The sequence below is a fragment of the Giraffa tippelskirchi genome, chromosome 8, assembly GCF_054371585.1.
Source record: "Giraffa tippelskirchi isolate mGirTip1 chromosome 8, T2T-mGirTip1v1.2.pri, whole genome shotgun sequence".
In the NCBI taxonomy this organism is placed as follows: Eukaryota; Metazoa; Chordata; class Mammalia; order Artiodactyla; family Giraffidae; genus Giraffa; species Giraffa tippelskirchi.
In genome coordinates, this window is record NC_137282.1 from 133,160,230 (window position 1) to 133,187,838 (window position 27,609).

General features: G+C 50.9%; 2 protein-coding genes across 21 annotated transcripts in view; one reads left to right on the forward strand and one right to left on the reverse strand.

Moving 5' to 3' along the window:
- The window catches only part of CUL9 (cullin 9), a 34,980-nt gene extending 19,769 nt beyond the window's left edge, over positions 1 to 15,211 (forward strand). For 4 of the 13 annotated variants that reach the window (XM_081518788.1, XM_081518791.1, XM_081518792.1 and 1 more), the window contains exons 25-41: positions 73 to 301; positions 402 to 591; positions 5,760 to 5,905; positions 6,054 to 6,183; positions 6,332 to 6,531; positions 6,948 to 7,198; positions 8,164 to 8,509; positions 11,448 to 11,588; positions 11,698 to 11,862; positions 12,009 to 12,172; positions 12,514 to 12,607; positions 13,100 to 13,174; positions 13,292 to 13,402; positions 13,489 to 13,606; positions 13,900 to 14,033; positions 14,705 to 14,778; positions 14,855 to 15,211. In XM_081518788.1, coding sequence (XP_081374914.1) covers positions 73 to 301; positions 402 to 591; positions 5,760 to 5,905; positions 6,054 to 6,183; positions 6,332 to 6,531; positions 6,948 to 7,198; positions 8,164 to 8,509; positions 11,448 to 11,588; positions 11,698 to 11,862; positions 12,009 to 12,172; positions 12,514 to 12,607; positions 13,100 to 13,174; positions 13,292 to 13,402; positions 13,489 to 13,606; positions 13,900 to 14,033; positions 14,705 to 14,778; positions 14,855 to 15,062 — 2,776 coding nt within the window. In that variant the 3' untranslated portion in view covers positions 15,063 to 15,211. Of the gene's footprint in view, positions 1 to 72; positions 302 to 401; positions 592 to 5,759; positions 5,906 to 6,053; positions 6,184 to 6,331; positions 6,532 to 6,947; positions 7,199 to 8,163; positions 8,510 to 11,447; positions 11,589 to 11,697; positions 11,863 to 12,008; positions 12,173 to 12,513; positions 12,608 to 13,099; positions 13,175 to 13,291; positions 13,406 to 13,488; positions 13,607 to 13,805; positions 14,034 to 14,420; positions 14,436 to 14,704; positions 14,779 to 14,854 lie in introns of all 13 variants that reach the window. The other 9 variants (XM_081518787.1, XM_081518790.1, XM_081518793.1 and 6 more) reach the window with 6 other exon arrangements.
- A 470-nt stretch (positions 15,212 to 15,681) lies between these two features.
- Positions 15,682 to 27,344, reverse strand: DNPH1 (2'-deoxynucleoside 5'-phosphate N-hydrolase 1). Of its 8 annotated transcripts, none has more exons than XM_081518806.1 (10): positions 27,117 to 27,344; positions 25,802 to 25,890; positions 25,481 to 25,549; positions 25,194 to 25,304; positions 24,743 to 24,857; positions 22,954 to 23,098; positions 17,979 to 18,265; positions 16,427 to 16,495; positions 16,159 to 16,269; positions 15,682 to 15,864 (listed from the first exon to the last, which is right to left on the reverse strand). In XM_081518806.1, exons 7-10 carry the CDS (start codon positions 18,163 to 18,165, stop codon positions 15,716 to 15,718), a joined length of 516 nt encoding a protein of 171 aa, XP_081374932.1. In that variant the 5' UTR covers positions 18,166 to 18,265; positions 22,954 to 23,098; positions 24,743 to 24,857; positions 25,194 to 25,304; positions 25,481 to 25,549; positions 25,802 to 25,890; positions 27,117 to 27,344; the 3' UTR covers positions 15,682 to 15,715. The 8 variants fall into 8 exon arrangements, with proteins under 8 accessions (XP_081374932.1, XP_081374933.1, XP_081374930.1 ...); XM_081518807.1 differs by having other exon boundaries at positions 24,743 to 24,814; positions 25,802 to 25,951; XM_081518804.1 differs by having other exon boundaries at positions 24,743 to 24,854; positions 25,802 to 25,951.
- Between the last annotated feature and the right edge of the window lie 265 nt (positions 27,345 to 27,609).

A 27,609-nucleotide genomic window follows, 5' to 3' on the forward strand; every position in this document is an offset into this window, starting at 1 on the left:
AGCTATGTTCTGGAGCAGGAGGCCCTGCCGAGTGCGCACATTGAGGCTCGGCCTGGGCTGTGCACACTGCAGGCACTACATGGCGGACCGTCTCCTGAGCTTGGGCTCGAGCTGGCTGGAGGGGGCCGTGCTGGAGCAGATCGGCCTCTGTTTCCCCAACCGCCTCCCCCAGCAGATGTTGTGGAGCCTGAGCACCTCGGAGGAGCTGCAGCGCCAGTTCCACGTATACCAGCTCCAGCAGCTGGACAAGCTGTTCTTGGAGCAGGAGGACGAGGAGGAACAGGGCCTGGAAGAAGAGGAGGTAAGAGCAAGGGAAGCAGTGGGAGAGAATAGGCAAGCAGGAGAAGAATCTGGACCAAAGAAGGGAGCCCAAGAGCCCTTGGAATCCTTCTGTCTCTCAGGAGGAAGAGGAGGAAGAGGAGGCCGAGAAAGAGCCCTTTATCGAAGATCCAAGTCCAACAGTCTCTGTACTGGTCCTGTCACCACGCTGCTGGCCCGTCTCCCCTCTCTGCTACCTGTACCATCCCAGAAAGTGCCTTCCCACAGAATTCTGTGATGCCCTTGACCGCTTCTCCAGTTTCTACAACCAGAGTGAGGAGATAGGGACAGGCAATTGGAGATTGGGGTGAGATTTGGGGTGGCATCTCAGAGAGGAAGAGGAGAGAGGATCTTTGGACAGGAATGTGTAGATAGGAAGAAAAGTGGTCTCTAGATAGAACCATCCCTAGGGAAGGAAGGGTGAAGTGTGGGTTAGATCTTCATTAATTTCTCTCTTGTTTTCTTCACCTTTGTATGAACTTGTTCTGTTTTTCCTTTTTTAACGTCAAGTTGTATGCTTAGTTTTTAGTCTTTTCAGGCTTCTGGTTTTCAAATGAAAGTATTTAAGGCTGTTCATTTCCTATCAACATTGCTTTAGCTGCATTCAGTAAGTCCTTGGTTTTTGTTTTGTTTTTTTTTTAAGAGTCTTTTTTTTTAATTGAGGTAGAATTAGTATTCAATGAACTACACAAATCTTAATTATAGCTTAATGAAATTTATATCCGTATGCCCTCCTGTTAGCAGCCACCCTGCCCGATTAAGATATAGAACGCTGCCAGCACAACAGAAGGCTTCCTCCTTCATGTCGCCTTTCTAGTCAGTATCTTCTTCCAGGAGAAATTACTACTCTCCCTTTTATCATCATAGGTTTCTGCCTTTGATTTAAATATCATATAGATGGAATCATAGAGTATATATTCTGCTGTGTCTGATTTCTCTCACTCAACGTAATGTCTGTGGGAGTTTTTCAGGTTGCCGGTTACATCATTACTTTGTTCTTTTGCATTTTGCTGGTTCATGTTCCACTGCATGAATTATGTATATTTGGGATGTCACATAAGTTTCTATCATGTAGTACTTTATTATTGTTTAGTTCTAAGAGTTTCTAACTTCCATTTTATTTCTTTGTTAGTTTTCTGGAAGTATATATTTTTAAGTTTCCAAACTTTTTTTTTTGCTTAGTCATCTTTTGGTTTAGATTTTAACCTTCATTCCCTGTGGCCAAAGAATGTGATTTCTGTGATTCTGAATCTTTGCATTTAGTGAGACTTATTTCTTGGCCTAGATTGTATAAGTGTTCTGTGTGTGATTACCAAGAATGTATACTCTTCAACTGTTGAATATAGGATTCTATATATTCCTCTAAATTGTTAATTGTGTTGTGCAAATCTGTATCCTTACTCATTTTTGTTTGCTTGATTTATTACTTAGAGAAGTATGCTAAAATTCACCATTACAACAGTGAAGTTTTAAACTTCTAGTCATGTCAGTTTTACTTTATATATTTTTTGACTACGTTATCAGATACAAGGTTAAAATCATTTAACAGTAGATAATAGATAGAACTTCATATAGCAATAGCAATAGGACTCTCTGCAATGATGGAAAAGTTCTTTTCTGTGCTGTCAAAAATGACAGCCATTCATGTCTGTTGAGCACTTGAAATGGGACTAGTGTGACTGAGGAACTCAGTGTTTAATTTTATGTCCTTTGGAGTTTAATGTTAAATAGCCACATGTGGTGAGTGGCTACCACATAGTGGACTGTGTAGATTTAGAGTCTTCATGGTCAGTTAAGCGTTATTATAATGAAATGACCATCTTTCTTTCTAGTGAAGTTTTTTCTCTTAAGGTCTGTTTTTATCTGGTATTAATAGTATACCAGCTTTCTTTGATTGGTATCTTTCTAGTATGTCTATTTCTATCCTTTTACTGTTTTCTTTTGGATTGATCATTATTTTAGGTCTCTTTTATTGTGGTAAAATATGAATAGCATAGTTTGCCATTTTAGCCAATTTAAGTATAAAATTCAGTTGTCCTTTTACTTGAAAATTGTTTAATTTGGAAATAATTTGAAATTTACAGAAAAAAATTGTAAGAATAATATAAAGAGCACTCGTAAACTCTTTTCAAGTTTATTTTTGGCTGCGCTGGATCTTTGTTGCTGTGCACAGGCTTTCTCTAGTTGCAGTGAGTAGAGTCTGCTCTCTAGGTGTGGTATGCAGGCTACTCATTGTGGTGGCTTTTCCCACTGCGAAGCAGAGGCTCTAGGCATGAGGCCTTCAGTAGTTGCCACGCGTGGGCTCAGTAGTTATGGCTTGTTTGCCCCATGGCATATGGAACCTTCCCAGACCAGGGATCGAACCCATGTACTCTGCATTGACAGGCAGATTCTCAATCACTGGACCATCAGGGAAGTCCTCATATACTGTTCATCCAAGTTTACCTGTTGTTAACATTTTGCTCCATTTGCTTTTTTTATTTGCTCTTTGTGTACATATACATATCTATAAATGTATAAGTATGTATATGTATGTATACTTTTTTCATGAACCATTGCTTATGTGTTGGCTCTTTGCCCCTAAATAATATACATTTCCTAAGAATAAAATGTTCTTTTATGAAACCAGCACTCCATTTGTTACTTTCAAATATTTAACATTCATATAATACTTTTAATCCACTTTCCATATTCCAGTTTTGTCAGTTACTCCATAATGTCTTTTTTTTTCCAGTCCTGGAGAGGATCCGGTTCAGGAGCACCTGTTGCGTTTAGTTGTCGTGTCTCTAGTCTCCTTTAATCTGGAGCAGTTCTACAGGCTTTCTTTGTCTTTTATGATATTGACAGTTTGGGAGATATAATCCCTTAAAATTTTCTAATTCCTCCTTTTAAGCTTGTGTATTTCTGGATTCAAGTTACACATTCCTGGCCAGAGTACTAAGTGATGTTATATCTTTCGAGAATATTATACATGGAAGCACAGGATTACCATCCGCTCCTTGTTTGTAATGTTAATTTTGATAGCCTGGTCAAGAGGTTGTTTGATTTCTCCACTGTACAGTTAATATTTTTTCCCTTGCTACTGTTAAGAAGCAATCTGTTGGCAGTATACTTTAAAGCATGCCAGTATTCTGCTCTCATCAGAATTTTCCCTAGTAGCATTTTACGATTTTTTTTTAGCCACCCATGTGGTTTGCAGGGTCTTAGTTCCCCAACCAGGGATTGAACTGGGCCCTGGCAATGAAATCAGTGAGTCCTAACCACTGGACCTCCAGGAAATTCCCTCATTTTACTTTTAACTTTGACTTCCTAGACATGTGTCCATTTAAAATATTAATACCTAGAACCTGTTTTCTAATCAACCTAAAATCTCTCTTTTTTGAATTATCAATTTTTGTCTAGTTATTATAAGTAACGACATTTGGCTTTTATTTTTAGTTTACTTTTCTTATAATTTTAAATTTTAGTTATTTAATATATACAGGAGTATGTACAACATACAGTTAAAGCAAGAAAGTTAAGTAGAACACTAACAGATGTGATTCTGCCCTGGGTTTTTGTGCATTCTATTATTTTGGATATTTTTAAAATTCCTTTTTGTCTCTATCACTTTTGGAAGTTATGCATTCAGTTTCTGTAGTTGATTGCTCTTATATTTTTAATGTAAGTTTGACTTGTTAATGTCACCTCCCATCTTCCTGAAAAATGGAAGGACCGTAGAAAATCTTAGTTGCAGTCTGACCCCCATCTTGTCCCTTTGTTTCTCTCCCAGCTGGTCATTATTGTTACTGTTTTATTCAGTTTGGATTTGCCATCATACCAGTTGCTTTAGTCACCATTCCTTTACTTGATCCTTCTTTCTGAATTCAGTTTTCCTCCTAAAGTATATTATTTAAAAGTTTCTTAATTGATGGAATATTGCTAGAAAACTTTTATCAGTTTTTATTTCAGAATGGCTTATTTTCATTTTCATTTAGAAAATCTTTTTATTGTGAGAAATTTTGACATACCGAAAAGTAGACAGAATAAACTTCAGTTTATCAACATGTATCAGTTCATGGCCAATTTTGCTTCATCTGTACCTCACCCACTTTCCCCACCCTTCAGATAAAGACTGTCTTTTTAAAAGCCAGGATTCTATAATTATCAAACTTATAGAAATTAGTGGTAGTTCCTAATAATATCGGATATACAGTCAGTATTCATATTTTCCTAATTATCTTGAACTTTTTAAATTAGGGTTTTTTGTGGGGTTTTTTTTTTTTGGCCTATTGAGGATACAAATAAAGCCCACATTTTACATTTGATGAGTTATGTCTCTCGTCTCCCTCGGTGTATAGATCCCTGCCTCAGTTTTCCTCCCTTCTTGCAATTGTTTGTGGAGGACACTGGGTGGTTGTCCAGAGTTGTTCACAGGCTGGATTGTGTCCCCCTCGCGTCCTCCAGCACGGTCCTCTGTCTCCTCCTTTCCTGAAGACCGATAATTAGGTGTTTAGATGTAGGAGCTTATTTAGATTCAGGGTTGATTTTCTCAGGCAAGAACATCTCATAGGTGGTATCGTCTGCTTCCTTCAGGAGGCCGTCTCTCTGTGTGATGTTAAAGTGGATTTCAGCATTGTCTGTCCAGTCTATACATTATATATAATTTCCCATCAGCTGCTCGCTAGACATTCATTCTCATTGCCATTAGGGTCAGGAGCTAGTGACGGTCTACTTTTGTATCCTCTCCCCATGTGTTAGCCAGAAGGCTCTACCTATAGAGAGAACCTTTCTCTCATCAGCTTTTTGGTTACCCTGAAGGTCCATTTATACAGGAAAGGCTTGATTCTCTTTTCCTCTCCCTCTTTTTTAACCACTTTTCAAAATAATCTATTGGTTCTCTAGCTTTGTCCAAAGATGACCCATGAGGTCTTTAAAAAATAAAAGATATCATTATGAACTCATGGCTTTTCAAATATTTCATGTTTTTCATTCCATCACAGGTGTTTTGTTGGGTTTTTTTTGACATTCACATTGTCCCATCTTGGGCCAGAGAGCACCTGTCAGTCTGGTTCCTTTTGATACCCTCTCCCCATGACAGCATCCTTGCTTTCTAGTCTGAGCAAACACCCCAGGCTCACGGGGTGGCAGAGACTCAGCCTAGCAGATCTCTAAAACCATCAAGTTCCCTGGGAGCAAAGCCCAGCTCTCCTCTCTGGTGATTCTGCTGTGGAGCTCACCTGGCACAGGGCTGGGCACAGGGTGGGCCCCCATACCCCTGTGGCAGACACAGAGGGGGCTGTGCTCAGGACGCTGGATGAGGCGTGTGTGTGTGTGAGTGTGCGTGCTGGGCCCTGCTCCCCACAGAGACTAGTGGAGCCTGGCGAACGCTACACGCTCGCCTCAGCCCTGACCACTTGTTTCCCCTGCTGTCTCCACTTCTCCCCTCAACACTCTCCCAGGTCAGAACCATCCGGTCCTGGACGTGGGGCCACACCGGCGACTGCAGTGGACGTGGCTGGGCCGGGCGGAGCTGCAGTTCGGGGACCAGACGCTGCATGTGTCCACCATGCAGATGTGGCTGCTGCTCCATTTCAATCAGACAGAGGTGCCTCAGCTCCTCGGCCTCTCTGTCTCCTCCTCCGCTTCGTCTGTCACTGTTTTCCTCCACTCTGTCTGTCCCACCTTCTGTCCCTCCTCTTCTTTTCCTTTGCCTTGACTATCTGCTCCTGACTGGCCCTGTTTCTCCCGCCCAGGAGGTGTCAGTAGAGGCTTTGCTGAAGAAGTCTGACCTCAGCCCCGAGCTGCTGCTCCAGGCCCTCCTACCCCTCACCTCAGACGGCGGCCCTTTGACCCTGCAGGAGGGTCAGGACTTCCCACCTAGGGGTAGGTCCGAGGTGGTGGGGCTGGGCTGAGCCTCTGCTCCTCTGGGCTCTCCGGGTTGGGGAGGTGTAGGGGATGAGAATGGAGTCCCCTTTGCCCTCACGCATCTGTCCCATCCCCTCTTTGGGCGCTGACTGGGAGCGGGTTCCAGGTGTGCTGCGTCTCCGGGAGCCTGGGCTCCAGCCCCGAGGGGAGGCCCTGTGGCTGCTGCCTCCCCAGACATACCTGAACGTGGAGAAGGATGAAGGCCGGACCCTGGAGCAGAAGAGGAACCTCCTAAGCTGTCTTCTTGTCCGTATTCTCAAAGCCCATGGGGAGAAGGGCCTCCACATTGACCAGCTGGTTTGTCTGGTAGGCACAGGGGACCCTGATGGTGGGGGAAGGGGGGAGGGAGTCGTGCTTGGGGGTGGGGCTGGGGCCAGGGGTCATCACGGGGAAGGTGGGTGACATTCCTATCTAGGTTTTCTATTCCTTATGGGAAGTTAGAAGGTGGAGACCAGACATGAGTGCTGACCGTGTGCCAGGCTCTATTGTAAAGAGTTTCCATGATTAAGTCATTAAATCTACACAGAAATACTATGAGATTGGTGGTGTTGGTATTACTACTACTATTATTATCCCCATTTAACAGATAAGAAAAATGAGGCATGAGTTAGTAACTGATCCGTAGTCAGGCAGCTAGTAAGTGGCAGAGCTGGGCATTGATCCCAGGCAGGCTGGCTGCTCTGGGTAACAGCGACCCACCTGTTTCCTCATCTCCCATCCAGGTTCTGGAGGCCTGGCACAAGGGTCCAAATCCCCCTGGAAGCCTGGGCCGCGCCATTGCCAGAGGTGTGGCCTGTACCAGCACGGATGTCCTCTCTTGCATTCTTCACCTCCTGGGCCAGGGCTATGTGGAACGGCGGGATGACTGGCCCCAGATCCTCACGTACGCCACCCCGGAGCCCTCGGGACCCTGCCGGGGCCAGGCAGAGATCCCCTTCTTTGGCAGCCAGACCTCTGAGACCTCCAAGACGAGGTAGCCACCACTAACCCCGCCCCCCTGCTGCAGGGCCCCCCAGGATGGATGGCACTGCAGTGACACGGGAGGGGTCATAGTGCCAAAGCCAGGCTGCCAGAACAAAAACATGTCATTTCTTTTTTTGTCTAGCGCCATTTTCCCTGTCCCTGATGAGAGATATTAGTCCTCATCCCCTTTCCCAGCGCCATCACTCCCTTCTTTGCTTCCTTCCAAGGCAGGGGCCTTGCTGTCCCCAGACTCCTAAAGCCAGCCCTTAGATAGGAGTCCAAGACTCATAAACTCCTTTCTGGATGACTTTCATTCTAAGCAGAATTGAAATACTGGGCAGACACATATTGAGTACTAATTATGCACTCTGCTTAGTGAAATATACAAATTCTATGAATAGTTTTCAGGAAGTCTGTTCTCCAGAGGAATTTGCCATAGGATTCCGCTAGCTAGCTGGCACCCTAAAGCTCTTTACCTCAGTTCCAGTTCACCAGGAGTTGTTCTGCTTTTATGCCTGCTGTTCATACTGTATGTAAATGCGAGTTTTCTAGAGTCATCTTTCTCAAACTTTCACTCGCACACATTTTCAGAGTCACTGGAGCTCCCTGTGACACTTAGGCTGCTGGTCCACAGACCACACGTTGAGAAATAAGGCACTAGACTTTCTCTCACTAGACACGCTGGGAGAATTTGGGGAGGGACCTGCAGTACAATTGTCCCATCCACTGTAGGTCAGTTGGCACCGTGACCCATGCCCACTAGATTCCAGTAGTGCTTCAGTCACTGTGACCGCCAGCACCCCCCCACATACAAACGCTCCTGTGGCTCTGACAGTGGGGTGGTTATCCTCAGGCTGCTTCAGCACGTGTGGATGGAGATGCACAAGTAGGGACCGGAGAGCCAGGGTGGGGTCCAGCCAGCGGGTTGGATAAGCAGGGCGGTGAGACTGATTGCTGACCCCTCTCCCCTTCAAGCCCAGAAGCCGTGGCTGCCCTGGCTTCCCTCCAGCTGCCTGCGGGCCGCACCATGAGCCCCCGGGAGGTGGAAGGGTTGATGGAGCAGACGGTGCGGCAGGTGCAGGAGACGCTGAACCTGGAGCCCGACGTGGCACAGCACCTCCTGGCTCATTCCCACTGGGGTGCCGAGCAGCTGCTGCAGAGCTACAGCGATGACCCTGAGCCACTGCTGCTGGCAGCCGGGCTGTGCGTGCCCCAGGCCCAAGCTGCCCCCGCACGCCCCGACCACTGCCCTGTTTGTGTCAGCCCCCTGGCACCTGACCACGACTTGCCTGCCCTCTGCTGCCAGCACTACTGCTGTAAGGTGAGGCTCTCCTCCCCCCAACACCACAACTTGGGAGCTTCTGGTCTCCAGCCCTGGCATGGCCACTTCCGGTCCTGGGCGATGTTGGATGAATGTCTTAGTCCCTCTTAAGCTGGTTTTGTCATCGGTAAGTGGTGCTTTGACACTCTGCAGAGTGGTTGTTAGGATCTGGTGGTATGTGCCTGTGGTTCTTAACATTTCGCTGCATATTGTGATCACTGGGAACTTTTACAAAATCCCAGTGCTCAAAGTATGCCCCAGACCAATTAAATGAGAATCTCGAGAGGTGAAACAAGAGCTCCTCAGCGGATTCTAGTGTTCAGCCAAATTTGAGAACAATAGATAATACATACACATGTACAGAATCAAAGCACTTTATAAATGAGAAGTGTTCGGAAATTGGTGATGACTATGGCTTATGCTTTTCTTATCACCACCAAAGGTTTTTTTATTCCAAAATGTCATCACTTCTTTTATCTGTACATGTTCACTTAATATAAAAAGGAACGATTTAAAACAAAAAACAGCACAATAGCAGAGGAAGTACAGGAAGTCAGGCTGCCGTGAGGCTGAGCAGAGAAGGCTGTAGCTGGGGAGGGAGCATCCTTGGGGTGGCGAGGGGCTGAGGCAGGAAGCCGGGTGCTGAGTGCCTGTCTCCCCTGCCCCTGCCTCACAGCTTGTAGGACCAGAGCCCACACCCATCCACTTAGCAGGATGAGCGCCCTTGTTGCCATGAATTCTAGCCGCCTCTCTCAGCAGCGCCGCCCCAGTGGTGGGTGACCTGGGCCGTGTGCGTTTGCATGCGTGTGTACTTGTACTTCTTCTCCTTCCCTTTTGCTCAGCTTCAAGTTACTCTTCTCACATAGTTGCCTCTGCCCCATTCCCAGGTTCTTAATTATTCCCTTTACACTTCCACTTTTTTGTTCAACTAATGCTTGTCACGGACTTTGTGCGTGCACAGCGCTGGGTGCTGCGTGAGGGAGCGGGGAGACCCCAGCAGACAAGGACCCGAGAGCTAATAATAACCACAGCTAATACTTACGGGGGCCTCATTCTGGGCCATTGTGCTGTTTTACAAACAATGTCTCGTTTAATTCCTGGAATAGTTCTGTGAAGAAGGTGAGCACAGTGGTGGGACAGCGGAAGGAGAGATTTGGGAGGTGGACAGGGGCCTAGTTGAGTTGGGTTGGTAGACAGTGGCCTTTATGGGAAGCCCTGGTGGGTTTGGTTTTGAGCAGAGATGCAATAAGATCTGATTTCCAGTTTTGAAAAGATCACTTGTTGTGGAGAAAAGGATGAAACAAGAGTGGAAGCAGGGACACTGGTTTGGAGACTTTACGAAGAGGTGGTGGCCGCAGAGCCTAGGGACGGTGAAGGGGTGGACAGATTGGGACACATCCGGTAGAGCTGACAGGGTTGTGGCTGAGGACAAGGGCATCAAGACAGCTCCTGGGGTTTTAACCTGAGCATCTGGCAGGAGGAGTTGGGGTCCAGGGCAGATTATTGAGGGGAAATTCCATCTGTTTTGGCCAAGTGAAGTTTGAGCTGCTTTCTTGGATACCTGTGTGGGACTGGCAAGCGGACAGTGGAGTTTTGAATTTGGAAGTAAGTGGAGAGGCCTGGCTGGCATCAGCCAGGGGGAGAGGAGCAGGCTCAGGGCACTGAGCGTGGGGCACCCCTACTCTGTAAAGACAGAGACAGGGAGCCGGGAAATGGGGACTCAGCAAAGCAGGCTGAATCCGTCCCAGCAGAGGAGCCAGTGGCAGCAAAGGAGCCACCAACGGGGAAACCTTGGGGCCTGGAGCAGTGGGAGCCAGCTTCCCGGGGTGAGGCTTGAGTGGCCAAGGGCAGGAGGGGAGTCCAGGCTGGAGACGGCATTCCGTGTGGCTGGGCAGTGGGGACAGTGGAGGCCAAGGGTAAGCCCCAAGCAGAGAGGCTCCTCGCGGGCGTGGAGCAGGTTCCTAACTGAGATGCTGGCTGTTGTCCTGCAGGGTAGTGCTCCCACCCCACAGCTATCAGGGGCCCTGAGGGCCTGTGTGTCTGCCCTCGGCCTGGGGGTCTGAATGTGGAAAAGGATTTTGCATTCTACTTCCCAGCTTATCTGGGCTTGTTTCGCTATAGGAAGGGGTTGGTTTTGTTTAGTACTTTGAGTGAAAAGTAAAAGACATTTATCACGGAGAGTCCTCATGGAAAACCACCTGGGGACTCTCTTAGGGTTTGGATGCATCATTTAGGGAAGCTTGGCCATTGGCAGTGTGAGGGAGAGGGTCCTTAATGGAGTGTTTTGGAGGCTCAGGTGCTCATGGAGGTAGCTGGTGTCTTCAGGAGGGATGAGGGAAGGAACAGTTGGGAGGGGAGAAGAGAGGAGGGGATGATGAGGGCTGATGTTGAGGGGGGAGGGGATGATGGCCTGGGTTGGGGTATGGCAGTGACGGGAGAGCAAGAGAAGGATTTATGAGTTGTGACAGCTCCAGCACTGGTGACTGGGGGCAGGGTGGCTGATCAGGATTTAGGGGGGCAGTGGAGGAGTCTGAGTCTGGGGAGGCAGGGGCGTGGAGACAGGCCTGAGGTAAGAAGTTGAGCCAGATGAGGTCGCAGCTATAGCACAATGGGCCCTGGCCAGCCCCCCAGGGCTTCTTTCTCTCTGACCTTCTTGCTCTCTCCAAGTCTTTCTCAGAACTTGACTCTTCTTTTTCTTGATTCTCTTTACCCATCCCTTCACACCCATCCCAACAATAATTTTAATTACCACTTTGGCCTGCACACCTCAAAGTGAACTGTAACTGGGGCCAATCTCAGAAAAAACCCTGGAGGCCAGAAAGGTTAGGGTCAGTGTTGAGGCTGATGTAGCAGCAGGTCTGTCTCTGGCCTTGCCTGTGTCTGGGAGGGGTCCTGCTCCTGCACTGTTCCTGAGCGGCCGCTCCCGTGTCCCTCCCAGTCTTGCTGGAATGAGTATCTCACGACACGAATTGAGCAGAACCTCGTGCTGAACTGCACCTGCCCCATTGCTGACTGCCCAGCCCAGCCCACGGGGGCCTTCATCCGTGCCATTGTCTCCTCACCAGAGGTCATCTCCAAGGTACCCCACTCCGCCTCGAGAGGCTCCGGGGCACAGCCCCGGGGAGCGGGGGGCCCAGAGGTGTGTCAGAGAGCCGGGCCCTCACCTCACGGCCCCTGCGTCTCCACAGTACGAGAAGGCCCTCCTGCGTGGCTACGTGGAGAGCTGCGCCAACCTGACCTGGTGCACCAACCCCCAGGGCTGTGACCGCATCCTCTGCCGCCAGGGCCTGGGCTGTGGGACCGCCTGCTCCAAGTGCGGCTGGGCCTCCTGCTTCAGCTGTAGCTTCCCCGAGGTGGGGGCCCACCCTGGCTCTGCCCCCTTGCCGGAGTCCACACCCCTCCCTGCCCCCCAACCCCATGGACCCTGCCCTGTCCTCCCCACACCAACCCATCCGCAATAAGGACTCGGCTGTGCCCTTGCTGCCCCCTCCTCCCCTAGGCACACTATCCTGCCAGCTGTGGCCACATGTCTCAGTGGGTGGATGATGGCGGCTACTACGACGGCATGAGCGTGGAGGCCCAAAGCAAGCATCTGACCAAGCTCATCTCCAAGCGCTGCCCCAGCTGTCAGGCTCCCATTGAGAAGAACGAGGGGTGTCTGCAGTAAGAGGGGGTACTGTGGGCAGCGGCAGAGTTGGAGTCTTGGGAGAGGGTGGGAAACCTGGCAGAAGGAAGGGGCAGTGGACGGACCAGAAAGCTCAGGAACCACAGGGAGGTCCTCGGCTACCTCCTCGCACCTTCCAGAGTGATTCCAGTGTTCTTCCCCCCACTTTTAAGCCTGCATGTATGGGGGGATTTGGAAGCCAGAGTGTGGTTAGTAGGGATTAGTGAGGTTAAGGAGACTAAGAGGGTGTGGGAGGGGCCAGTGGTGTGTCCAGGCCCTGGCATTCCTGGTGGGGCCCTGGCCAGAGGCAGGAACCCCAATCAGCTAGCCTCCTCCACAGCATGACCTGTGCCAAATGCAATCATGGATTCTGCTGGCGCTGCCTCAAGTCCTGGAAGCCAAATCACAAAGACTATTATAACTGCTCTGCCATGGTAAGGGGCTGGTGCCCAGAGGAGGCGGGCAGAGGCCCTGGGGCAGGCAGGGTGGGATGCTGCTTCTGGGCCTGGGCGCAGACAGCTCCATGTCCCAAGCAGCCAGAGAGGTGGAACAAGGCTCGGTGGAGAGAAGACTGAAGCCCCCGGGGCCTGCAGGTGCTGGGAGTTCCGTCCTGGGAGGTCTGTGCACAGAGACCTTCAGCCCCAGAGTCGGCCGTCCCACACCGGGGGGCTACAGAGAGGCTGTGGCGGGCTGGGCGCTCCCAGGAGGCCCAGGGCAGAGCAGAGCAAGGACTCTTGAGTCAGGGCCTGGCTTCACTGTGTAGTCAACCTGCCAGGCCTCAGCACCCTCATCTCACAGTTATGAGAAATGAATGAAGAAATCTGGGTAGAGCAGCAGCAAGCCTCCATGAATGGTGGCTGGTCTGAGGAGTAACCTCATCTTGTCCTGCTGATCACCCAACAGCACTCTTGACGTGTTTTCACCAGGTAAGCAAAGCTGCGCGCCAGGAGAAGCGCTTCCAGGACTACAACGAGAGGTGTACTTTCCATCACCAGGCCCGGGTGAGCAGGGAGGAGACAGCAGGGTGGGCAAGGAGGTCAGAGGGCTGCGCTGGATGGCCGGCACTCTTCTGAGGGGTGGGGCTGCGCCCACCGGCGCTGACAGCTGCCTCTGCACAGGACTTTGCTGTGAACTTGCGGAACCGCGTGTCTGCCATCCACGAGGTGCCCCCGCCCAAATCCTTCACCTTCCTCAATGATGCCTGCCGGGGTCTCGAGCAGGCACGAAAGGTTGTGTGGGGTGGGCTGGGCGGAGGGTGGGCGGGAAGAGGGGGAGGGTGGGAGGCGGCCTCAGCAGGAGCATGCCCGGCCCGCAGGTGCTGGCCTATGCCTGCGTGTACAGCTTCTACAACCAGGACACAGAGCACATGGACGTGGTGGAGCAGCAAATCGAGGCCCTGGAGCTGCACACCAACGCCCTGCAGATCCTCCTGGGTGAGCCCCTATCCTCTGAGCACCTACCCCAACGTACAGATGGGTGGGTGACCCTGCACCAGCCGCCCACCTTCACTCTGGCCCCTGGAGCTTCCTGTTCCTCATAGCCTTGTTACCATCTTCAAGTTCCACCCCGCAGGTCCACAGTACACAACCCCACCCAACCTTTGCTTTGATTACGACCTGTCCCCACCTCTAGGCTGTGAGCCCTGGTAGATGTGGGGAGCGCATGGTAGGCGTCTGTGGGAGGAAGGGAAGAAGGGAGGGAGCCCCGCGCCCTGCCCCCTCTGCAGAAGAGACGCTGCTGCACTGCAGAGACCTGGCCTCCTCGCTGCGCCTCCTGCGTGCTGAGCACCTCAACACCGGCCTGGAGCTGCTGCGGCGGATCCAGGAGCGGCTGCTGGCCATCCTGCAGCACTCCACCCAGGTACCTGCCCGCCTGACCCGGCCTTCCTGCCCTCACTTGGCACCACCTGCCACAGCCCCTGGCGCCCTGGGGGGGATCCTGACAGAAAGGATTCGAGAGCACATGGACCCAGCCCATATCCCACCTCCCAGCCCTGCCCCTCCACCACCTGGCCTTTCCTACAAAATGAAGGAGGCAGTTAGCCCAGGTTAAGGGTTATCTGGCCAGGTGCTTGCTCTCCAGAACTCACTTGGGGAACTTTTTCAGAAGATTCTTCCCAGATGTGGATTTAGAATCTTAGGACCTGGGGGCCAAAGGGCTGGGATCCACCCTCAGAGTAAGGGAGCTGAGGTTCTTTCCGGCTCCAACACACCGATGTTGAGTCTGAACTAAGAATCCTGCCCTCAGGGAGCTTACGGACTGGTACGTAACTTGGGCAGAAAAGGCATGATCACACAATGGTAAGGGTAGGTGGTGCCTCACCATTGTATCCTGGGTTGCTGGAGACCACCTGTCGTATTACGCAGAGTCAGTGGCTCACAGAGCGCGGTGCTGGGGGTGGTGGTGGGGGCATTCCTGGCAGGGCCAGGCGGCTCTTGGCCCTCGGGGGACCCCGGGTGAAGGAAGGCTGGGTGCTAGGGCGCAATGTCCTCTACTCCACTGCTCCCCACATCCTCCCATCTCCTTGCCAGGATTTCCGGGTTGGTCTCCAGAGTCCATCATCTGAGTCCCGGGAGGCGAAAGGACCCAACGTGCCCGGCAGTCAGTGAGTGGCGGGGACCCCGCCGTGGAGGGGGTGCAGGAGGCGCCGTGGCCCTGAGGTTGAGTGTGCGCTCTCCCAGGCCCCAGGGCTCCTCGGGACTGGACGTTGAGGAGGACGAGGAGGACGAGGACGATGACGACGACGACGTGCCCGAGTGGCAGCAGGACGAGTTTGAGGAGGAGCTGGACAATGACAGCTTCTCCTACGACGAGGAGTCTGAGAACCTGGACCAGGAGACGTTCTTCTTCGGCGACGAGGAGGATGATGATGATGAGGGCTACGACTGAGGGGGCAGGACGCAGGGAGCACTGGGGCCAGCAGAGCCCTGGGGTCACGGCTCAGGCGTGTACCACCGTCCCCTCACGTGGGGGGAGGTGGTTACCAGTGTCTGTGGCACCATCTTCTGTTCACTGAATAAACTTTTTTTTTTCATATACTTCTCTGGAAGCAGACCAGACAGTTTCCTCAAAGGGCCACTTCAGCTCCCCCTGCCCTCACACACAGCCAATCCTCCTCCTCCTGTACTGTTTTCTTTAGACATCCAGATGTCCATCCTCAAAGCCCACAGCAGACCGGTTTGACTTACGTTGATAAAGGGAAATAAATGTCCATGGTACTTAGCCCACAAGCCTCGGACCCAGCACAGGGACAGGAAGGAATGGTCACCCCCGCACAATCGGCTTCATCCAAACTCCTGAATGTTGCTGCAGGGAGCTCAAGCATGTTAGAAAGTCTCCTCCTCTTGGGAGCCTATGGACCTTTAAAGGTCTCTGCATCTTGAAGTTGAGGGGGGTGTTAGGATATTATTGAGAACTAGACCTTCCTCTACCCACAGTGTGACATAATGTCAGAATTGTATACATGCCATGAATCAGTATTGGGGCTAAGAGCCAGGAGCCGAGTCTGGGGTCAGGAGAATTTAATCAAAACTGGGGTGAAGTCAAGCAGTTGGGTCAGGAGAGGCAGCCACCTGCTCAGGAGGATATGCCTCAAAGTACCGATCCAGCAGGGCCTCCACATCTGCTTCCTCGTAATCCCACACCTGGAACCTGGAGCCATCGGCTGCTCCCCGGATCATAGCTGAGAGCACTGGGAAGGAGGAGGCCTGGTGCAGGAGGCTCCCTCTCCCCATCCCCTCCCCTCCCCCCTCCCTGCTTCCCTCCCCCCTCCCTGCTCCCCATCCCCTTCCCTCACCCCTCCCTGCTCCCCTCCCCTCTCTCCCCTCCCCTCCCACCATTCTCCCTCCCCTCCCACACTGCCTGATGCCCTTCCCTTTCCCATCCCTTTCTGGGGTGGGCACTGTGCTCAGAGCCCCCCAAGGAAGGAGAGGAGGGCCGGGATCTCAGAGAGCTGGGAAAGGAGGCCAGGGCTGGGGGTGCTCACCGCGGCCAGACTTCGGGCGAAACAGGCACAGGACTGGTTTGTGGAGGGCCACCGCCCGGCCCAGCTCATAGCCCACCCCCAGAGAGGGCTGGGTCACTTCTGCCACGACCACTGGGAAGAAAGGAGACCAAGGCTCACCCTCGGGCTTGTGAGGGACACATGACACAGTCCGGCTGTGGTGAGGAGGGAACTTAGGGAGTCCCTCGGAGAGGGGAGCCAGGCGGGTCTAGGGGATCTAGGACCCCAGGCAGGACAGGGGGCCACTTACCATCTGCCTGCTGCAGCCAGGCCAGGTCTCGATCATGGATGAGCTTGTCGCCTCCAGCAGCCTCTTCCCCTGTGGTTGAGGGAAAGCTGGTCAGGGGCCCACCCTGGTCTTCAGTTGCTCTCCTCTGCCCTCAACACCCCCAGGTCCATCCTGCTCAGGGAAAGGGAGGGGACAGAGCGATGTCCTCCAAGGGCCCACCCAAGGATTCCATGAATTAAGGAAATGGATGAGCCTGCAAGGAAAATGCAGTCCTGTGCAGGGGGGTGGAATGTGATCAACGACAGAGGAATGATACAGGTGAGATGGAGGGACTCACCATGGGTCAGCGATCAGAGGTGGAGAGGAGGAATCACATCCCAGGTGGGGACAGGCAGGAGGAGCAAGAGGCTGGCCCGTGCAAGGAACCTAGGGCCCCACAGGCTCTCAGGCTTTAGTGGGTGTGAGAACCACCTGAGAACCTGATCAACTACAAAGACCCAGATATCGATGAGCCTGGACCGCTGACTGAGCTCTCCAGGTGATTCTCATACTCAGGTGAGTTTGAGAATCACTGCCTGAAAGCACAGTGTAACCAGTGGGAGGTAGCGTGAAGGCAGGAGATCCTTGGGTCACAGGGCCAGGATTCCAGCTTTCCAGCTTGCTTCAGTGTCGCCCACTGGGAGCATGAGGGTCACACGCCCCAGATCAGAGCAGAATAACTGGACAGCTCATTAACAATGGACTCAAAGGCTTTATCCCAGAATCTGCATTTTCAACAAGCTCCCTCAGAACACTGTTGAGCACAGGCCCTTCCCAAAGCACCAGCAACTTTGTGATGCATCTTTTTAAAGAGGATGCCCCAGGGACTTCCCTGGTGACCCAGTAGTTAAGAATCCACCTGCCAAGGCAGAGTACATGGATTCCATCCCTGAGCAGAGGAGATTCCACATGCCTGCTGTGGAGCAACTAAGCCCGCAGGCCACAACTACTGAACCCAGGCTCCTCAACAAAAGAAGTCACTGCAATGAGAAGCCCGTGCGCAGCAATGAAGACCCAGGGCAGTCAAAAATTAAAATAAAGAGGTCTCTGAGAACTGCATAGAGTCCTACAGATCCTGGCTCTGTCCCCTGGGAGGGAAAAGGGGGACACACTTGAAGTTTTATGAGAAGTGTGAGAGTTTTGGCATCATTTCCAAAGTAGAAAACCAGCCAGGATCCAGGACCACCTCTCCGCAGGAGCAAGAGGATCAGAGGGCCTGAGAAAGACAGTGTTCGCGGGACCTGGGGTCTGTCGGGTCAGGGAGGACTGATACCTCCACGTCAAAGGAAAGCTCTGTGCTAGGTGGGAGAGAAGAGGCCAGCGCGGCCCGCTCCCATCCTGCTCCTACAAAAGCCTCCGGAAGGAGCCCAAGAAGTTCTCCATGAAAGACCCAAAGGTCAAGATAGTAACTGAATGCGGGGAGTGGGCTCCCAGGCCGGACGCACGCGGTCTGAACCCCCCACCGCCGTTCTCGGGCAGAGGGGCCTGCCTGTGCCCTCCCCGCCGCCCGCGCCACGAGCCCCGCCCCCCTCACCGCTCGCGTCCAGCTCGGCGGCCGCCACATGCTCGGTGAGCACCACCCCGAAGCGCCGCAGGCGAGACACGATCCGCACGTACAGCTCCCGGTCCTCGCGTCCGCCGCGGATGCTCCCGCAGAAGTACAGGGAAAGACGGCCCGGCTCCCCGCGGTCCAGGGTTCCCGCCGCCGCCGCCGCCGCCATCCTGGCCGCCGCAGGCCCCGCCCGCTTCCCTTGGCGCCGCCCCAAGCACGTGACCCGGCCCCGCCCCCGCCTCGCCGGGTCTGGTTCCGAGTGTCCACACCTGTGAAATGGAAACGTCCGCCGTAGCCACCTGTAGGAACCCAGCGCCTCCTGAACTTAACTCCCCACCTCATCCACTCCTCCCCACCTTTGCCACAGGCAACTCCATTCTCCCAGCTCCTCAGGTCCCAAACCTTGGAGTCATTTTGACTCTTCTCTTTCCATCAAACCCTACGTGCAATCCGCTAGCAACTCCTGTGGGTTCTCCCTTCCAAATATTTAAAAAACCTGAAACCCACCTGTTGGGGACCCAACCTTGGGTCGCACCCCAGTGCCAGTGCAGACACGGGGTTGCAGTGCAGAAAAGGGCTGTGATTACTGCAGGCGCCAAACAGGGAATTCAGGGCAGGGGTGCTCAAAACACCCAAACTCCCCAGTGGGATCCAGGAAACCATTTTTAAAGAGGAGATGAGAGAGGGGAGTCTAAGGGTGGTGTCACGGGGTTAAAGTACTTATGGGTCTGTGGGCCACGTGTTCATGGTCTTCAGGTTGTTAACTTCTTCCATTTGGTGGCGGTTTGAGCTGCAAAAACAACTCAGAAAGCGGGCAGACACTATTATCTGGGTACTTCAGAGAGGTGCTAAAGCAGAGGATATGCGAGAGCGGTCTGGCGTGAGAGGACCCCATAAGGTCCTGGGTAGGTGGGAAACACACCCACCATTTCCACTGCCGCCCCCTCCTCCAAACCTCCACCACCTCTCTCAACAGCCTCCTCAGTCGACCCCCTTTCCTACTACACAGTCTGGTCTCCAGCAGGGGGACCTGTACAAACCTCCAGAGGCTCCCATCTCACTTGGGGTAAAACCCCAAACCCCCTCAGGGGCTCAGCAGCCCCACAGGACCTGGTGCCTCTCTCACCTCTGTCATCCCAACTCCTTTAGTCTCAGTGTCTGTTCTGCAGCCACGCTGCCTTCCTGCCTCTTCCTCAAGCTGGGCATGTTCTTGCCTCAGATCTTTGGCATTTGCTGTTCTCTGGAGCCCTTTTCTTCCAAGGGCTCCCCAGTCACTCCTTCTCCTCCTCCGTGTCTGTTCAGGTTACCTTCCCTGATACCCTCCTCAATGTGGCAGCCTCCCATCCCCACTACCCTCTTCTGCCTGGTCTTTTTTCCTCTCAGTTCAGTTGCTCAGTCATGTCCGACTCTTTGCAACCCCATGAACTGCAGCACACCAGGCTTCCCTGTCCATCTCACTACCATATAATTAACTTTGTTGCATGTCTTTCTATGGTCAGTGGAATGTAAGTCCCTGGGAGGGCAGGCGTTTTTCTCTGTTTTGTTTACTGCTGTATCTCCAGCTTCTAGAGCTGTGCCTGGCCTCCAGGAAACACTCATCAGATATTTGTTGAATGAATGAGCAGATTAAATGAGCAGCTGCATTTGGTAGCACTTTGTAATCTGCTCAGCCCTAAGGTAATGTGATAGAAGCGGGGTCTGCAGGGAACCAGGCAAACACACCATGGCTCACTGCTAATAATGATCTTCATTTTTCTAATGAAAATTACACACATTTAAGACAAAAATTTCAAAAGGAACGAGAGTACCCGGTGGAAAGTGAGAGCCCAATCTCATTTCTCAGAGGAGAGCATCATTGGTGGTTTCCTCTGAATTCCTCCATTCTATGAAATACCCACACATAGAGTGACACAGCAGACACAGTAACCATTTTTAAAAGGCAAAGACATAGGGACTTTCCTGGTGGTCCAGTGGTTAAGACTCTCCCAACACAGGGGTCCTGGGTTTGACCCCTGGTCAAGGAACTAGATCCCACATGCCCAAACTAAAGATCCCACATGCTGCAGGAAAGATCCTGCATGTCACAACTAAGACTCAGCACAGACAAATAAGTAAATAAATCTCTAAAAAGACACAATAAAGAATATTTTTTAAAAAATACACAAAGAGAAGGAAAAGAAATCTTAGACTACCTGTGTCCTCTGATGGGCTCAGTGCCTAAGATAAGACCATGGGGAAAACGTGTGCACAACTGTGCACCAGTGCGCCTGGCACCTTCTCACACACAGTCACACACGCACCCTTAGGAGGTGGGCCCCAGCTGCCAGAGACCTTGAGGGCGCCCCCCTCACCCTCAGTCACGCTGTCCTGTGGTTCTCGCCTCCCAGGAGGAGCACATGCACAGAGACACAGAGCATCTTGCTTCCACCTCTGTGTCCTCAAGAAAAGAGGCCAGCCGCCATGTCCTTAGGGCCCACCCTTCTGAGGGGTCTGGCATCCCCGTTCCACCTCAGGCTGAAGGAGAAAGAGGAGAGGGATATCTTGTCTGTTTCTCCAGATGGGAAACAAGGCCCTGCGACTTGTTCTGTGTCCACAGTTGAGGTGGTCAGGATGCAGAGCCGGCCATGGCTGGCAGCTCAGATCCTTGGCTCAGTGCAGAGGCCTGAGTTGGAGGGATGGGGCACTAAGTGATGGAGGGGGAGCCAGGGTGGTGTGCAGGTCAGTGTATCCAACTTATGTCCCGGTATCAGGACCAGAAGACTACCCAGTGCATGACTGCATTTAAATGAAATGTCCAGAAAGGGTGTATTTAGAGAAACAGAAAGCTGACCACGGAGGGCTGGGCTGGGCGTGGGAGCTGACTGCAGGGTAGGGCCCAAGGAAACCTTCTGTGGTGATGGAAATGTTCTAAAACTGGACTGTGGGGATGACTGCCCAACCCTACAAGTTTACATTAGATTGTACACTCACAACTGGCAGATTTTACTGATATGTTATTCCTCATAAAGCTGTTTTTAAAAAGGCAATAATAAAAAAAGGCAATAGTAAAGTACTGAAAATAGTATAATGAGATTCAACAATTCAACAATTCATGACCAATTTATGTCTTGTTTCATGTATATGCATAGTCAACTTCCTCACTGTACTGTTATGATACAAATTCAAGATCATATTATTACATATTATTACATTTGTAAATAAATAAATAAATATATAGGCCATGTCAGATGGCATGTGGGATCTTAGTTCCCCAATCAAGGATAAACTATTGTCATCAAATAGTTCATCAGTGTTCAAATTTCCAATTTGTCTTAGAAATGTTATATTTGTTTACAATTTATTTAAAATGAGCCACATCAAGCCCACATATTGTGATTGGCTGACATGCCTTTTAAGTCTGTTTTAATCAACAGCTTCCCCCTGCATATCTTCTCTCCTCCCCTCATTTGTCCTGTAGAGGTTTCTGCAGTCTGGAGTTTGCTGATGATATTTCTGTACTGGCATTTAAAGCGTTCCTCGATGCTATAAACTGAAGTTGGATCTAGAGGTGTAATCAGATTCAGGTTCAACCTGGGCAAGACTACCTCCCAGGTGGTGGTGTGTGCTCCCAGCATGGGGCACAGAGTATCTGGATGTCTCTTTTTTGATGTTAGCAATCACCATGCTCAATGCCCATTGAGCATGAACCATTCATTCATTTGTTCATTGGATATGCCAATAAAAATGTTATTATAATATAAAACTCACCTGAGAAAACCACCTTAACAACGGAAGTATAATAAAATGCTCTTTAGAGACTTCCCTGGTGGTTTAGTGGTTAAGAATCTGTGCTCCCACTGCAACGGGCCCAGATTCGATCCTGGGCAAGGAACTAAGATCCCGCGTGCTACAACTAAGACCCAGCACAGCCAAATAAACAAATATTTTAAATAAAATAGGACTCCCCTAGTGGTCCAGTGGTTAAGAATTGGCCTGCCAATGCAGGAGTCATGGATTTGATCCCTGGTCCAGGAAGATTCCACATGCCTCACAGCAACTAAGCCTGTGCACACAGCTACTGAACCGATGCTCTAGAGCCTGGGAGCCACAGCTACTGAGCCCAGATGCCACAACTACTGCAGCCTGCATGCCCCCAGAGCCTGTGCTCCAAACAAGAGAAGCCACCGCAATGAGAAGCCCAAGTACCAGCAACAAGAGAGTACCTTCAACTTCCCAGAACTACAGAAAAAGCCAGGGCAGCAACGAAGATACAACACAGCCAAAAATGAAACAATAATTTTTAAAAAAACACTAATGAAATACTCTGTAACCACCACTCATGCACGTCAAGAGAGAGAACTTCAACCACCCAGAAGCTTGCATGTGTTCAATTCCAATCATGGCCTCCTCATTCTCTCCAAATGAACCGCTGCTCTTACTTTTACAGAAAGGACAAAAGAGGACATAAAACCGCAAAGAAACATAGAAAGTTATCACCCAAATGCGCATCCCTAGTCATGTGGTTTCACCTTACTCATTGTTTATATGCCTCTTAAATCTCTTTAAATCTATAGCTGTAGGGATACATTTTTAAAGCATGTGTTCTATGTGAGACACTCAGTGGACACTAAAGGAGCTATAAACAGGAGTGAAGAGACCTGAGACTCCATTTGGCTTGGGAAGGACCCGAGTTAACTCAAGAAGAGAAGTCAAATGAATGTTATGGAAGGACGTGTGAAGGGTGCAGAGATTCAGAGAAAGCAGAAGTTAAGCATGTGGAGGATCCCTTCAGGTTCAACGTCACACTCCAGCTTTAACACCTGCATCACACATCACCTCCAGCCGAGAAGAAGCCGCAGGGACCAGATGTACCCTCCCTTGGATTTTGTTTGTTTTTTCATAGGTGACTTTCCTTTCTCAGATATATTGGAGAGGAAGCAGGGCTGAGATTTTCTGCCCTAATCTTCACCGTACCCACCTTACTCAGGAACATTCTTAGTCTGAGTTCCTCCCCATCCCCATGGCTAGGATGTTTTCTTGCTGGTGTCGTCCTTCACGAGGACAATTTTATGAAAGGGGAGAACATCTGGAGTCCTAGTCTTCTTCTTCCCTGTGTCAGGAATCTGCGCAGGCCAAAAGGGGAAATACAGCCTTAGGACTCAATTTTTTATTTTCTTATGAATAATTAAGAATTTTAAAATTTATTACAAAACATAGCAAGTCTGAGAAAAGTATAGACAATAGTATATCAAATACTCTTGTAGCCACTATCCAGTTTTATCCAGTCTTAAATTTTGTTATATCTATTTCAGATCCATATATATTTTTAACATATATTATAAATATACATATACTATCATATATAACATATGTATATTAATATATATAATAGATAATATCTAAGATAAATCTAAAACAGATACTATACATAATACAGTATTTATTTAATACATATAGAAGTCTATACCCACATACACATCAGATCAAGCTTGCTATTTACATTTTTATTTTTCAAATCTTCTATATTCTTACTATTTTTTTGCCCATTTATCAATTACTGATGTAACTTTATTAAACTATCCTGTTGGCAGTGGATTTTTTTCTTATAATTTCAACTATATTTACTTTGTATTCTGAGACTAGTAGGCGAGTACAAGTTCAGAATTCTTATGTGTTCTTGGTGGTACACTTTTTGTCCTCATGTGATCTACTTTTATTCCTAATAAATCCTTCTGGACTCATATTTTTGTCTTTCATTTCAACCTTTCTATATTCCAAGTGTGTCTGTAAAAATGCAGGTAATAAGCTGCTTACTAAAGAGTCAATGCTCTTTTTACTCAATGAATGTCATCATTTATTCTGATCACATACATGTTTGGAAGTTTTTTCCACTATCCCTTTTGTGCTTTACTTACTATGCTTTTTCCTATTTTTTCTTTGCCATGCTTTGTCTTATGCAGATTTTTAAAAATACTGGATATAACTGACATATAACATTAGTTTCAGGTATACAATATAATACGATACATGTGTATATTTTGAGATGACCACCACAGTAAGTTTAGTTAACATCCATCACCACACAATAAATTATTTTCTTTTGTTGAAAACTAAGATCTACTCTCTTAGCAATGTTCAAATATAGAATACAGTATTGTTAACTATATTCACCACACTGTATATTACTTCCCTAGGACTTAATTATCTTATTAGGAAGTTTGTACCTTTTGACCACCTCAACCTATTTCAACCACCACCTCTCACTTCTGCAAACAACCATCTGTTCTCTGTATCTGAGGTCATTTTTTAAAAATATCTCACATGTGATATGATACAGTATTTGTGTTTTTCTGTCTGACTTATTTTGCTTACATCATATTCTCATGTGGTTGCAGTGGGCAAGAGTTCCTTTTTATGGCTGAATAATATTCCATTGTGTGTGTGTGTGTGTGTGTGTGTGAACATACACATTATATACACATACACATTTCCTTTATGCATTCATCCATCAGTGGATACTTAGGTGTCCAGTCCAGCATCAGTGACAGAGAGGAATGGCAATCCCCCAAGACCAGCTTCCTCCAAACTCCTGAATGTTCCTGGGGGGGAGCTTGAGGGCGTTATGAAGTAACCTTCTCTTGGGGGACTGCAGACATTTAAAGGGTCTCTACATCTTGAAGTGAAGCAGGGTGTTAAGAAGATTATTTCTGAGGACGTGCACCCACCTCCACTCTCACACAGACACAAAGTTAGAATTGAAAACGTACCGTGCATCTGTACTGGGGCTAAGAGGCAGGAAAGGTACTAGAGCACATCTGGCATCAGGAGAATTTCATAAACTGGGGTGAAGTCAAACAGTTGGGTCAGGAGAGGCAGCACCTGCTAGGGAAGAAAGACCGCCTCCACCTCTGCCTCATGGTAGTCACACACCTGGAACCTGCAGCCATCGGCTGCTCCCTGGTCATGGCTGAGAGCACTGGGAAGGAGGAGGCTGGTGGAGGTGGCTCCCTCCTCCCTCCCTGCTTCCCTCCCCCCCTCCCTGCTCCCCCTCCCACACTCCCCACTCCTACACTTCCCCCTCCCCTCCCACACTGCCTGATGCCCTTCCCTTGCTGTCCCTTTCTGGGGTGGGCACTGTGCTCAGAGCCCCCCAAGGAAGGAGAGGAGGGCCGGGACCTCAGAGAGCTGGGAAAGGAGGCCAGGGCTGGGGGTGCTCACCGCGGCCAGACTTTGGGCGAAACAGGCACAGGACTGGTTTGTGGAGGGCCACCACCCGGCCCAGCTCATAGCCCACCCCCAGAGAGGGCTGGGTCACTTCTGCCACGACCACTGGGAAGAAAGGAGACCAAGGCTCACCCTCGGGCTTGTGAGGGACACATGACACAGTCCGGCTGTGGTGAGGAGGGAACTTAGGGAGTCCCTTGGAGCGGGGAGCCAGGAGGGTCCAAGGGATCTAGGATCCCAGGGAAGTTTGCAGGCAGGACGGTGGGGGGGGGGCCACTCACCATCTGCCTGCTGCAGCCAGGCCAGGTCTCGATCATGGATGAGCTTGTCGCCTCCAGCAGCCTCTTCCCCTGTGGTTGAGGGAAAGCTGGTCAGGGGCCCACCCTGGTCTTCAGTTGCTCTCCTCTGCCCTCAACACCCCCAGGTCCATCCTGCTCAGGGAAAGGGAGGGGACAGAGAGATGGCCTCCAAGGGCCCACCCAACACTAGGATTCCATGAATTAAGGAAATGGATGAGCCTGCAAGGAAAATGCAGTCCTGTGCAGGGGGGTGGAATGTGATCAATGACAGAGGAGTGATACAGGTGAGATGGAGGGACTTACCATGGGTCAGCGATCAGAGGTGGAGAGGAGGAATCACATCCCAGGTGGGGACAGGCAGGAGGAGCAAGAGGCTGGCCCGTGCAAGGAACCTAGGGCCCCACAGGCTCTCAGGCTTTAGTGGGTGTGAGAACCACCTGAGAACCTGATCAACTACAAAGACCCAGATATCGATGAGCCTGGACCGCTGACTGAGCTCTCCAGGTGATTCTCATACTCAGGTGAGTTTGAGAATCACTGCCTGAAAGCACAGTGTAACCAGTGGAAGGTGGTGTGAAGGCAGGAGATCCTGGGGTCACAGGGCCAGGATCCCAGCTCTCCAGCTTGATTCAATGTCGCTCACTAGGAGCATGAGGGTCACACGCCCCAGATCAGAGCAGAATAACTGGACAGCTCATTAACAATGGACTCAAAGGCTTTATCCCAGAATCTGCATTTTCAACAAGCTCCCTCAGAACACTGTTGAGCACAGGCCCTTCCCAAAGCACCAGCAACTTTGTGGTGCATCTTTTTAAAGAGGATGCCCCAGGGACTTCCCTGGTGACCCAGTAGTTAAGAATCCACCTGCCAAGGCAGAGTACATGGATTCCATCCCTGAGCAGAGGAGATTCCACATGCCTGCCGTGGAGCAACTAAGCCCGCAGGCCACAACTACTGAACCCAGGCTCCTCAACAAAAGAAGTCATTGCAATGAGAAGCTCATGCGCAGCACTGAAGTCCCAGGGCAGTCAAAAATCAAATTCAAATGAAGAGGTCTCTGAGAACTGCGTTGGGTCCTACAGATCCTGGCTCTGCCCATGGGAGGGAAAAGGGGGACACACAAGTGAGGTTTTCTGAGAAGTGCGAGAGTTCTGGCACCCTTTCCAAAGTAGAAAACCAGCCAGGATCCGGGACTACCTCTCTGCAGGAGCAAGAGGATAAGAGGGCCTGAGAGAGACGGTGTTCGCGGGTCCTGGGGTCTGTCGGGTCAGGGAGGGCTGATACCTCCACGTCAAAGGAAAGCTCTGTGCTAGGTGGGAGAGAAGAGGCCAGCGCAGCCCACTCCCATCCTGCTCCTCCTGCAAAAGCCCCCAGAAAGAGCTCAAGAAGGTCTCCACGAAGGACCCAAAAGGTCATAATAGTAACTGAAAGCGGGGCCTGGGCTCCCCGGTCAGACGCACGCGGTCTGACCCCTGGCCACCGTTCCTTCTCAGGTAGGCCCCCCGCCCGGAGCTTCCCAGCCGGTGGGCGAGCCCAGCAGCCGGGACTGAGCGCAGTATGTGTCGAGGGGCCAGACCCTCCCTCGCCTTCCCCGCCCCCCGCGCCCAGGCAGCCTCACCGCTTGTGTCCAGCTCAGCAGCCGCCACTGCTCCGGAAGAACCGCCCCGAAGCGCCGCGCCGCAGCCGGGACACGATCCCTACGTCCGGCTCCCGATCCTCGCGTCCGCCGCGGATGCTCCATCAGAACAGGCCCTGGTGGCAGGTTCCAGCCGCTCCAGCCACCGCGCGCCCCTCTCCGCGCCCGGGGGCAACCGCGGGCTACCAGCGCCCTGGCCCCACCCAACCCGCCCTGCGTAGCCTTCCTTCCGGAGTGTCCACACCTGTGAATTGTTGACACCGAGCATACGCACGTCTGGGGACCCAGCGCCTCCCGGACTTCTTTAATACCGCCAGGCAGAAGGCTAGGGTCCTTGCCGCCCCCAGGTTCCCCCATCTCTGCCAAAGGCAACTCCATCCTCCGAGCTCCTCAGGTCCCAAAACTTGAAGTCAATTTTTATTCTTCTTTTTTCATCAGCTCTTACACACAGTCCGTCATCAACTCCTATGGGTTC